The following is a 13247-nucleotide window of genomic DNA, read 5'->3' on the forward strand; positions in this document are numbered from 1 at the left end:
ACTGTAAAGTGTCATGGAACAAATTGTCATTCACTTGTGACAGGACCACAGTAGCACCATGATTACATTCTTGCTCACATTCTGTTCTTTGTTTCTGCTTTCTGATGGAGCTGCAGAACTTCTAAATAATCCTGATTTCGAAAGCACGTCCTTTTCTGGAAACTGGGTATGCAATGGATGTACGTTGTCAAGCAGCACTGACAGTTTCCATGGAAATCGTAGCGGCAAGGTCACTCACAGGTACATGTATTGTTAAAGGTAGTTTTTATTTAACTTTAATACTATATGAAACTAAAACGTATTTCTCAGCTAACTTTAAATCTGGCATGTTCGATACTCCTTTGATAACTTAATCAAAAAGATCACTTATCATTTGTTAACTTTTGATGCTAACAAGTCGTACAAATCAACCGTCACGAGCAGTGTTCGAACCTGCGCGGGAAGATCCCATTGGGTTTTAAGTCGAACTCCTTAACCACTCGGCCATCGTCACATATATCTAACAATTTCACGTTTTCTAAAGGTCGATGAATAAGATGTCTCCGTTATTTTTATTTGTCCATTTGAGAATAGCACATATGAAGTTTAACACACGCGGATGCTATTATGCTTTGAAGATTGCAATGATTAAAATGTATTCGGATTTATTTGGTTGCGGATGTGATCTCTGATCTAGCGTTTACTGTTTTTGGTCTTTACTCTTTTGTTGTTGGTTGTAGACTTTACATTCGCTATTTACCATCATTTGTTTCCTAGCTGCTGATCAGGTGGTCTTGAAAATACACATTGTATCAGCTAGATGCTTTTTTTTCTTTTGGCACTGTTATTGTATTCGGATTATTTTGAATGATGATGTGATCTCTGATATAGCCTGTACTGTTTTGGGTCTATAATCATTTGTTGTGGATAACAGACTTTACATTCGCTATTTACCATCATTTGTTTCCTAGCTGCTGATCAGTTGGTCTTGAAAATACACATTGTATCAGCTAGATGCTTGTTTTTCTTTTGGCACTGTTATGAAATGTATTCGGATAATTTTGGATGATGATGTGATCTCTGATATAGCCTGTACTGTTTTGGGTCTATAATCATTTGTTGTGGATAACAGACTTTACATTCGTTACTTTCCATATTTTGTTTCTTTGCTGCCTTTTAATGATATAGTCTTTAGAATAGACATTGTTTCAGCTAGGTGTTTGTTTTCTTTTTATATTTAGTCATATTCAATCTAGATTGGCAGCAGCAGTATCCCCACCTGACCGTAACGAATGTAAACAGTACCTAGAAATAGCCTGTACATGTAACCTAAAGGCTTCAATAAGCCTTACGCAAAGTTGTACGTAAGACATAACTTTCTTATCACATATTATCTTATAACCATCTCTTACAGCACCCAAGTTTCACAGCATACATTGTTTAGATACACTATCGCCTTCATTCACACTTAACCATGCAAACTTTGTCCCTATTCGAGAAATTAAAATCCAAGCTCCATCACGGTACTTCTCAGTTTTACTGGACGCTATAAAAACACGCATATGAGTGGAATCGAACACAATATCTGAACGTTTTACTTTCAAAAGTTCGTCACTTCGTAAAATCCAGTATGACACAATAAACAGGCACAAATTATCCGATGGCTTTTACGTTTCCTTCCATATATAATGAATCAAACATATCATGAAGCATCTGAATGATCACTGGTTCCTTCTTAACCACTGGTCTAGCTAACTTTCTTTTGCCACCCTCCAGAATGTTAACCGCTAATTTAGAATCTGTAGGCGATTTCAAATCAAACATCTCGTGAAACCATTTTAAACAATAGAAAGCATTTGTTGTTGATTACAGACTTTACATATGTTATTTTCCATATTTTGTTTCCTAGCTGCCGATCAGCTGGTCTTCAGAATACACATTGTATCAACTAGATGTTTGTTTTTGTTTTGGCAATGGTATGCATTGTATTCGGATTCGTTCGGTTGAGGATGTGATCTGTGACCTTCCGTGTATTGGTAGTCAGGTTCATTGGACAAAAGCTGTTAGATTTCTTTAATCATTCGCTACTTTCCATGTTTTGTTTCCTTGCTGCCTTTAGCATATAATGCTGTCAGCTAGATGCTTGCTTTCGTTTTGATCTTTAGTCATATTCGGTCATCATCTTTCTTATATTGATATTGTTTCCCTTCACTTTGTCAGGATTTTCCCTCTTCCTTTCAAATGGTCAATGTCACAAAAATGTAAATGATTATCACGTTCAATTCCTACAGTTCTAGTGAATGATTCAAAAAAAGTTAACGTCACGAGCAGGGTTCGAACCTGCGCGGGAAGATCCCATTGGATTTCAAGTCCAACGCCTTAACCACTCGGCCATCGTGACATATATATACACCGATCCTTTCTGTAAAGTAAATAAGTATAATCTTGCCAGATGTCGCATCTTCTATATTGGTATAGTATGGATTTATAAGAGGTGTGTTTTTGATTTTCTTTTTAAATCGATGTCTGTTCAGTAAAAATCCAAACATTTTCTATGACGTAAAATCGATAGCAAATATGTTCTATTTAATCTTCTTTTTCATTATCAAATGATGTGTCTCTCAACTATAAAGAATAACACTTAAAGCATCTATTGTTACTCTCGACAAAAATAAAACAGTATAGCCTGGATGTTAGGTGGTAGCTCATAATATACCACAGCTGCAATGCTATCCTATAGGATTCAATGGCCATACAAGGGGGAAATATCTCGAAAGGAATAAAACAATGAACATGTATCCCCGTTCTAGTATCCCATTGGTGAAACAAAAATAACAACTTTTATGAAATAAGTATGATATAAAACGTCACATAAAAATCATAATAATTAGATACCAACGACTTTCTAACAGATGTGAAAGGATGTTGATAGAGAAGTACGAAATACTCTACAGATCGTGTTCATAGAATAAATAAAACCTTTATTTTGATAAAACAGTGAGTATATGCCATTACACTCAACTCCACGAATTAGTGTGATTTTTCTGCTTTCAGTACCAATCTCTGAAGACAAAATTCCATCATTGATAGGTAGATACTACTTTTTGATTAGTTTTAGGGAGTGAGATAAGGCTTTCTAAAATCACGCTCAACATCTACTGATGTCGACCCCATTTTTGTAAATAGCATCCGTGAGTGGTACACGTAAGAGCGACGTTTCCTTATCTTATGCTGGTGGTAATGATAAACGTATGTAACGGTATTCTATTGTATCGTGTCTGTGTTGCAAAGTACACCGATTGAACATAAGCTCAACGCAAGTCCTTAAAACATTGTGTAGATTGCGGCTGCATTCGTGATTTTGCATTTTATGTTGCTTCTAACGAACAACTGATGTTAGGAACATATCTCTGTTGAAATAAATTTGATAATTGTTTAAGTAGTCGTGGTTGGATGATGTATAGGTACTTGTACTTAAAATAAATTTTAGTCTCGTAGGTAAATCTCGTTTCTCTTATGATGCATCACTAAAGAATGTTTATGAAATTGTACTGGTATAAAGTCAGGAAGGTACTTGATGTTCTGAAGTCTGCCGTTTGTCATATTATTAGTCATTATATCTAAAGAGTAATACATATAAAAACACTAAGGTTCTGACATGCAGACAAGAAATAAGATGTCGCTTTTCTTTGTCCATTTGAGAGTAGCACATAGGAGGTGGGATACACGCGGTTTATATTATGATATTATAATGTCGCTGGGTATGAAATGTAATCGAATTGGTTGAGGATGTGATCTCTGATCTTGTGTATATTGGTAGTCTAATTGGAAAAAAAGTTGTTTGAGTTCTTTAATCTTTTGTTGTTGATTGTAGACTTTGCATTCTCGCTGCTTTCCATATTTTGTTTTCTTGCTTGTCTTTTAACGATCTAGCCTTTATAATATACATGGTTTCAGCTAGATGTTTGTTTTCCGTTTTGATTGTTAGTCATATTCGGTCATCATCTTTCTTATATTAACATGGTTTCCCCTTCATTTTGTCAGGTTTTCCCTCTTCCTCTCAAATGATCAATGTCATACATTTTTTTAATGATTATCACCTTGAATTCCTACAGTTCAAGTAAATTATTCAAAAAGAGTTATCGTCACGAGCAGGGTTCGAACCTGCGCGGGAAGATCCCACTCGGCCATCGTGACATATACAAACTAATCCATATCTAAAGTAGACAAGTGTAATTTTGCCAGATGTCACATCTTCCATATTGATATTACATTGATTTATAAGAGGTGTGTGTTTTTGATTTTTCTTAAACCGATGCCTGTGAGACTAAAGTCGATAGCGAATTTGTTCCATTTAATCTTTTCTTTATTACTTTAAAATAATATGTCTTTCAACTATAAAGATTATCCATTTAAACATCTATCGTCACTCGCAACAAAAATTAAACAGTATATTCCGGATCTTAGGTCGTAGCTAAAAATATACCACAGCTGCAAAACTATACTATAGGATTCAATAGCCATACTATGGAAAATTTGATAAATATCTCAGAAGGGATAAAACAACGATCAAGTCACATTTGGGTGATTGATAAGTTGATCTTCTTGTCTATATATCGAGATCTGACCATATCTTATGGAAAATGACGCTTCAAGCAGAGTTTGAACATGCGCGGGAAGATCCAATTGGTGAAACAAAAATAATGACTTCTATCTAAGAAGTATGATAAAAAAAAACGTCAGAAGAGGCCAAGGAATCATAAAAATTAGATGAATCTAATGTCAACGACTTTCTAACAGATGTGAAAGGATGTTGATAGAGAAGCAGAAAATACACTACAGATCTTGTTGACAGACTAAATAAAACCTTTATTTTGATAACACAGTGAGTATATGACATTCCACTCAACTCCACGAATTAGTTTGATTTTTCTGCTTTCAGTACCAATCTCTGAAGACAAAACTCCCTGATTGATAGGTAGATACTACTTTTTGATTAGTTTCAGGGAGTGAGATAAGGCTTTCTAAAATCACGCTCAACATCTACTGATGTCGACCCCATTTTTGTAAATAGCATCCGTGAGTGGTACACGTAAGAGCGACGTTTCCTTAGCTTATGCTGGTGGTAATGATAAACATATGTAAGTGTATTCTCTTTTTTCGCGATTGTGTTAGAAAGCAGGCTGATTGAACATAAGCTCAACGCAAGTCCTTAAAAACATTGATGTGGATTGCGACTGCATTCGTGATTTCGCAGTTTGTATGGTTTCTAATGAACAACTGATGTTAGGAACATATCTCTGTTGAAATTATTTTGATAATTGTTTAAGTAGTTGTGGTTGGATGATGTATAGGTACTTGTACTTAAAACGACTTTTAGTCCCGTAGGTAAATCTTGTTTCTCTTATGATGTATCAGTATAGAATGTCTATGAAACTGTCCTGGTATAAAGTCAGGAAGGTACTTGATGTTCTGGAGTCTGCCGTTTGTCATATTATTAGTCATTATATTTAAAGAGTAATAAATATAAAAACACTAAGGTTCTGACATGCAGACAAGAAATAAGATTGCCATATTTACCGGTGTGATTGTGTTGTCAGAGTTTTGTCTTTTTGTCCTAGTATCACATGTTGTTTTTGTTATCATGATATACATTTTGTATGATTATCACGTTGATTATCCCATCGTTAGTCATTATATTTAAAGAGCAATAAATATAAAAACACTAAGGTGCTGACATGTACACGTATATTTAACTTTACCTTTTCTTAAAAATAACATCAAATAGTGTTTCGATTTGCGGATGAATTTCAAGTCAAGCACCTTTACCACTAGTGAAATACTTAACGCTTCCACGTTTTCTGAAATTCAAGAAATAAGATGTCGTCGCTATTCTTTGTCCATTTGATAGTAGCACATATGAGGTGGGACACACGTGGTTTATGTTATGATTTTATAATGGCGTTGGTATGAAATGTAATCGTAGTGGTTGAGGATGTGATCTCTGATTTTGTGTGTCTGACTAATTGGAAAAAGCTGCTTGAGTTCTTTAATCTTTTGTTGTTGATTGTAGACTTTAAATTTGCTGCTTTCCATATTTTGTTTTCTTGCTTGTCTTTACCGATCTAACCTTTAGAATATACATGGTTTCAGCTAGATGTTTGTTTTCGTTTTGATTTTTAGTCATATTTGGTCATCTTCTTTCTTAAATTAACATGGTTTTCCCTTCATTTTGTCAGGATTTTCCCTCTTCCTCTCAAATGGTCAATGTCATAAAAATGTAAATGATTATCACGTTCAATTCCTACAGTTCATGTAAATGATTAAAAAAGAATTAACGTCACGAGCAGGGTTCGAACCTGCGCGGGAAGATCCCATTGGATTTCAAGTCCAACGCCTTAACCACTCGGCCATCGTGACATATATATATACACCGATCCTTTCTGTAAAGTAAATAAGTATAATCTTGCCAGATGTCGCATCTTCTATATTGGTATAGTATGGATTTATAAGAGGTGTGTTTTTGATTTTCTATTTAAATCGATGTCTGTTCAGTAAAAATCCAAACATTTTCTATGACGTAAAATCGATAGCAAATATGTTCTATTTAATCTGTTCTTTTTCATTATCAAATAACGTGTCTCTCAACTATAAAGAATAACACTTAAATCATCTATTGTTACTCGCAACAAAAATAAAACAGTATAGCCTGGATGTTAGGTCATAGCTAATAATATACCACAGCTGCAATGCTATCCTATAGGATTCAATGGCCATACAAGGGGAAAATATCTCAAAAGGAATAAAACAATGAACATGTATCCCTGTTCTAGTATCCCATTGGTGAAACAAAAATAACAACTTTTATGAAATAAGTATGATATAAAACGTGACATCATGATAATTAGATACCAACGACTTTCTAACAGATGTGAAAGGATGTTGATAGAGAAGTACGAAATACAGATTGTGTTCATAGAATAAATAAAACCTTTATTTTGATAAAACAGTGAGTATATGCCATTACACTCAACTCCACGAATTAGTGTGATTTTTCTGCTTTCAGTACCAATCTCTGAAGACAAAACTCCATCATTGATAGGTAGATACTACTTTTTGATTAGTTTTAGGGAGTGAGATAAGGCTTTCTAAAATCACGCTCAACATCTACTGATGTCGACCCCATTTTTGTAAAAAGCATCCGTTAGTGGTACACGTAAGAGCGTCGTTTCCTTATCTTATGCTGGTGGTAATGATAAACGTATGTAAAGGTATTCTATTGTATCGTGTCTGTGTTGCAAAGTACACCGATTGAACATAAGCTCAACGCAAGTCATTTAAAACATTGTGTAGATTTGCAGTTTGTGTTGCTTCTAACGAACAACTGATGTTAGGAACATATCTCTGTTGAAATAAATTTGATAATTGTTTAAGTAGTCGTGGTTGGATGATGTATAGGTACTTGTACTTAAAATAAATTTTAGTCTCGTAGGTAAATCTCGTTTCTCTTATGATGCATCACTAAAGAATGTTTATGAAATTGTACTGGTATAAAATCAGGAAGGTACTTGATGTTCTGGAGTCTGCACCGTTTGTCATATTATTAGTCATTATATTTAAAGAGTAATAAATATAAAAACACTAAGGTTCTGACATGCAGACAAGAAATAAGATGTCGCTTTTCTTTGTCCATTTGAGAGTAGCACATAGGAGGTGGGATACAAACGGTTTATATTATGATATTATAATGTCGCTGGTATGAAATGTAATCGAATTGATTGAGGATGTGATCTCTGATCTTGTGTATATTGGTAGTCTAATTGGAAAAAAAAGTTGTTTGAGTTCTTTTGTTGTTGATTGTAGACCTTGCATTCTCGCTGCTTTCCATATTTTGTTTTCTTGCTTGTCTTTTACCGATCTAACCTTTAGAATATACATGGTTTCAGCTAGATGTTTGTTTTCGTTTTGATTGCTAGTCATATTCGGTCATCCTCTTTCTTATATTAACATGGTTTCCCCTTCATTTTGTCAGGTTTCCCTCTTCCTCTCAAATTATCAATGTCATAAATTGTTTTAATGATTATCACCTTGAATTCCTACAGTTCAAGTAAAGTATTCAGAAAGAGTTATCGTCACGAGCAGGGTTCGAACTTGCGCGGGAAGATCCCACTCGGCCATCGTGACATATACAAACTAATCCATATCTAAAGTAGACAAGTGTAATTTTGCCAGATGTCACATCTTCTATATTGATATTACATTGATTTATAAGAGGTGTTTTTTTTTTTTTATATTTCTTAAACCGATGCCTGTGAGATTAAAATCCAAACATTTTCTATGACGTAAAATCGATAGCGAATTTGTTCCATTTGATCTTTTCTTTATAACTTTAAAATAATATGTCTTTCAACTATAAAGAATATCCATTTAAGCATCTATCGTTACTCACAACAAAAATTAAACAGTATATTCCGGATCTTAGGTCGTAGCTAAAAATATACCACAGCTGCAAAACTATACTATATGATTCAATAGCCATACTATGGAAAATTTGATAAATATCTCAGAAGGATTAAAACAACGATCAAGTCACATTTGGGTGATTGATAAGTTGATCTTCTTGTCTATATATCGGGATCTGACCATATCTTATGGAAAATGACGCTTCAAGCAGAGTTTGAACATGCGCGAGAAGATCCAATTGGTGAAACAAAAATAATGACTTATATCTAAGAAGTATGATAAAAAAAAAAACGTCAGAAGAGGCCAAGGAATCATAAAAATTAGATGAATCTAATGCCAACGACTTTCTCCCAGATGTGAAAGGATGTTGATAGAGAAGTAGAAAATACACTACAGATCTTGTTGACAGACTAAATAAAACCTTTATTTTGATAACACAGTGAGTACAGACCCGTGTACGTTCGCTGTTCCGTCTTAAACGCAAACGCTACGGAAATGCTACGGTAATGCTACGGAAGTGCTACGGAAATGGTACGGTAATGCTACGGAAATGGTACGGAAATGGTACGGTAATGCTACGGAAATGGTACGGAAATGGTACGGTAATGCTACGGAAGTGCTACGGTAATGCTACGGTAATGCTACGGTAATGCTACGGAAATGCTACGGTTGACGCTCACAAATAATCGACCGTTTCTGAATAAATTATCTGGTTCTTATAAAAAGCGGATCCTAGACGAAGCGAACTCGTAGAAACGACAGTGAAAGGTGTCTGATGGAGTGAATGTTGTATCGGGAAGTGGAAGAACGTTTTATCAAACTGTACTACTATAGAAAACCTCAGTTTGCGAGAATTTGTACAACTTTTAGAAACCGGAAATATTAAGGTCATAATTTATTATTCTCTGCAACAAAAGACGATAGTATTTAATTTTAAAATAAAATCACTCTCTACACTAGCGCTGCGGTCGCGTATCTGTTGTCTTTGTGTGTCCGAACTTTATCGTTTTGTTTTTATGTATTTATCTATATTTTCACTGCATTTATTCACCGCATTTGTACTGATAAACCCTAAGGTTTAAGTAATAAACTAATTGAATTGTAAAACTTGTATCAAAGTGTTAATTTAGGTACAGGTAAACAGATCAAGAATTCTGAACACAGATTGACCAGGCTATGAATAGACCCGCCTAGGGCTAATTGTAAAAAGGAGAAACTGACCAGGTGTGGTTATGACTTACACACCTGAGCCCGGTGACTCCTAATCAAGTGTATATCCATGGCCATCAGGTGAAGTTGTGGTGGTGGGGAGGGGGGATTAGTACCCATGGCAACAATTTAGGGGGACAATTAAGTCAAGTACATGTACATGCCTGGCAAGTCTATATATAACAATCACTGGTACATATTAATGGTGTGTAAGCATTGATGATTTGTTTAAAAGTCTGATGTCGGATCAGAGGAAATTCTGGCTGCATGGGGAGGGATAAAAACTAAAAACAAAACATCAATAATTATATACTTAAGACTATACAATGTACATGTGCAATCAGATACGTGTATATCACCAGAGACATATAGATGTCTCTGATATCACACGTATGCAATGGAGCAGACTATGTATGTTTACGTGATAATGGATAACACTCTGAAAATATTTATTAATAGACTACAACTACAGTTGAGTGACAATCAGTTAACCTTTGCACCCTAAGAGAAGTGAGGAGTGCACGAGATTTAAGGTACTGAAGTAAACGTATAATTAGTGCACAGTAGTTTTTTTTAAACTTATTATCACAAAGGACATAACCCGGTAATACTTTGATTCAATATATAAAGACTTCAACAGAAGACGAAGTTCTATGTTTCTTCGCCAGCATTCTATGGTACAAATAAATAAAGACCTGAAGGGTTCCTACCGTTGTAACCTCTAACGAGATCGAGTATCATTTCGATATAGCTGAAGGTTTGATTGGAATGCAAACATGTATACGGAATTTTAAATTCTTTCAGTAAAATACTCTTGGTTATTATATTTATGCTACCAATTGAATAATAGTGTTATACTAATCTGCTGTCAGATTTCGGATCGGGTATTCTGATAACGAATCTACAATCAGTAACGAATTTGAGATTCATTTTTCATAATCAATCTACTTAGTTTTTCTTCGATATTATCTTATATGACCAAGCTGGTAACTTTGATCATTTAATTGATAGAATTAATTCAATCAGCGATTTCAGGATTTTAATTTGTGATGGTGTTTTCTTGTATAACGGCTAAGCTAGTGTCATTTTAGGACAGGCTCCCCTGCATGTGCAAGGATGACTGTGATAAGTGCGTATATGCTTGAGGATTCGAATAACGAATCATCAACGAATTGGAGATAAAGGATTCGAATACCGAATCAGATTCCAGCAGTTCATGGCGAGGGTATAAAAATAGCAATTGGACATAAGAAACTGAACCACCAGATTCGTTATTCGAATCCCCAATCACCGGATTCGTTATTCGAATCCCCAATCACCGGATTCGTTATTCGAATCCCCAATAACGAATAACGAATAACGAATCCGCCGGTAACTTCAGCCCGCTATTTAACTTTACCTTTTCATAAGCATCACATGAAATAGTGTTTTGATTTGCGATTGGATTTGAAGTCGAACACCTTATCCACTTGGCCATAGTGACATACTTCATACTTTCACGTTGTCTCAAGGTCGAGAAATAAGGCTTTGCCGCTATTCTTCTTTGTCCATTTGAGAATAGCACATATGAGGTGGGAAACACACCGGTGATATGGTTTTAAGATGGCGCTGGTATGAAATGTATCCATATTCGTTTTGTTTATGATGTGATTTCAGGTTCATTGGACAAACGATGTTTGAGGTCTTTAGTCTTTTGAGGACTTTACTTTCGCTACTTTCGATAAATGATCCATCTTTAGAATATACACTGTATCAGCTAGATGTTTGCTTTCGTTTTGACTTTTTGTCATATTCGCGATCGGTAACATCTTTCTTACATTGATATTATTTCCCCTTCATTTTGTCAGGATTTTCCCTCTTCCTCTCAAATGGTCAATGTCATCAAAATGTAAATGATTATCACGTTGAATTCCTACAGTTCTTGTAAATGATTCAAAAAGAGTTAACGTCACGAGCAGGGTTCGAACCTGCGCGGGAAGATCCCATTGGATTTCAAGTCCAACGCCTTAACCACTCGGCCATCGTGACATATATATTGCTGGTCCCTTATTTAAAGTAAATAAAAGTAATCATGCCTGATGTGGCATCTTTTATATTGCTATGGCATTGACGTATAAGAGGTGTGTGTGTGTGTTTTTTTTTTAATCGATGCCTGCTAAGTTAAAATCCCATCCCAACACTTTTTATGACGTAAAATCGATGGCAAATATACCATTTAATCTTTTCTTTATCGCTATAAAATAATTTGCCATACTTCCTTTAAAGAATATCTTTTAAAGTAGATATCGTTACCCGCAACAAAAATAAAACATTATAGCCTGAATGTTAGGTCGTAGCTAATAAGATACCACGGTTATAACGATTGGTTTGGTGGTATCATTTAGGATTCAATGACCATAACAGGAGAAATTTGAGAGTGATTGATAAGATAAGATCGATCTTAGAGTGATTGATAATTTGATCATATTATGTATATATCATGGAACCTAAGACAAAAAGAGACAAGATCACGTACAGGTAATTAAAAGAACGTATACAGACTTTTCAGACAGTCGTCGGTCATAACTACCAGTGTGATTATGTTGTCCCATCGCTATATAGATATGTAGTGACGTTTTCAGTCGTCTGTCACATTCACGTTAGTGTTTCTTATTTCTAGGTTTGACATTTTTTCTTTTGTTTGTTTGTTTTCTTCCTTGTTACACATATTGTTTATGTTATCATAAAGTAAAATGTGAATAAGTATCACGTTGATCTGTATGCCTTATCTTATTTTTAGTTAATAGACATCATTTTGCCGCATGCCGTGTTCGCTTCATCAATGTTTCCAATTATATATGTTACAATAAAAAGCAACGTCACGAGCAGGGTTCGAACCTGCGCGGGAAGATCCCATTGGATTTCGAGTCCAACGCCTTAACCACTCGGCCATCGTGACATATATATAGAAGTTGATAAAGTATGTGAAGAGATAACATAACACAGCACGATGTCATTCTATTATCTGAATATAATTGATTTATAACACAGCCCAGTAGGCTGAATGGCAACACGTTTTCCCGATATTTTTCGATTCAATCTGTGATCACGAGTCTCATAAAGAAATGTGGTGCGTATAACTAACCTGGGTTTATCGTGTATGAAGAGTTATTGCGTTTAGTTTCTTTTGGTTCTGAATATCGTTGGAATCATTCTGAAAACTGACTTTACTTCTGTTCAATACAACAGCAAATTATTGCATACAAAATGAATGTACATTGTATTATCCATCTTTGAAAAAGATTATTGTTTTTAGTATAATAAAAGTAGGGATCATTCGTAAACAAGATTCCCTTTAAAAGGCAAATAGCAAATAGAAGCACTTCGTTGCATCCCTGACCATATTGCTTTACCAATTGATATTCAGAACACATACTGGCGTTGGATTGGGACAAACCGTGACTGTTTCGCCTGGTAACATATATGTATTTAGAGCCTACGTCAAAATTCTCAACATGGTCTCAGGTCACATGTTTCACAACGTACAGCTGAGACTGAAAGGAACTGTTCACGGTTAGTATATCAAAGATATGTAAAACTTGATTTGGAATATTTTA

General features: G+C 35.0%; 1 protein-coding gene and 5 non-coding genes across 6 annotated transcripts in view; 1 reads left to right on the forward strand and 5 right to left on the reverse strand.

Annotated features, from left to right (window-relative positions):
• Window positions 1-13247, forward strand: part of LOC117333002 (endo-1,4-beta-xylanase 1-like) — a 23715-nt gene continuing 10468 nt past the window's right edge. The window contains exons 1-2 of the mRNA XM_033892109.1: window positions 1-240; window positions 13058-13203. Coding sequence (XP_033748000.1) covers window positions 59-240; window positions 13058-13203 — 328 coding nt within the window. The 5' untranslated portion in view covers window positions 1-58. The remainder of the gene's footprint in view (window positions 241-13057; window positions 13204-13247) is intronic.
• Window positions 412-493, reverse strand: Trnal-uaa. The gene has a single exon. It is a non-coding gene; the product is annotated as a tRNA-Leu (tRNA).
• Window positions 2299-2380, reverse strand: Trnas-uga. Its single transcript has one exon. It is a non-coding gene; the product is annotated as a tRNA-Ser (tRNA).
• Window positions 6318-6399, reverse strand: Trnas-uga. Its single transcript has one exon. It is a non-coding gene; the product is annotated as a tRNA-Ser (tRNA).
• Window positions 11598-11679, reverse strand: Trnas-uga. The gene has a single exon. It is a non-coding gene; the product is annotated as a tRNA-Ser (tRNA).
• Window positions 12508-12589, reverse strand: Trnas-cga. Its single transcript has one exon. It is a non-coding gene; the product is annotated as a tRNA-Ser (tRNA).

This window comes from Pecten maximus, chromosome 8, assembly GCF_902652985.1.
Source record: "Pecten maximus chromosome 8, xPecMax1.1, whole genome shotgun sequence".
Lineage (NCBI taxonomy): Eukaryota > Metazoa > Mollusca > Bivalvia > Pectinida > Pectinidae > Pecten > Pecten maximus.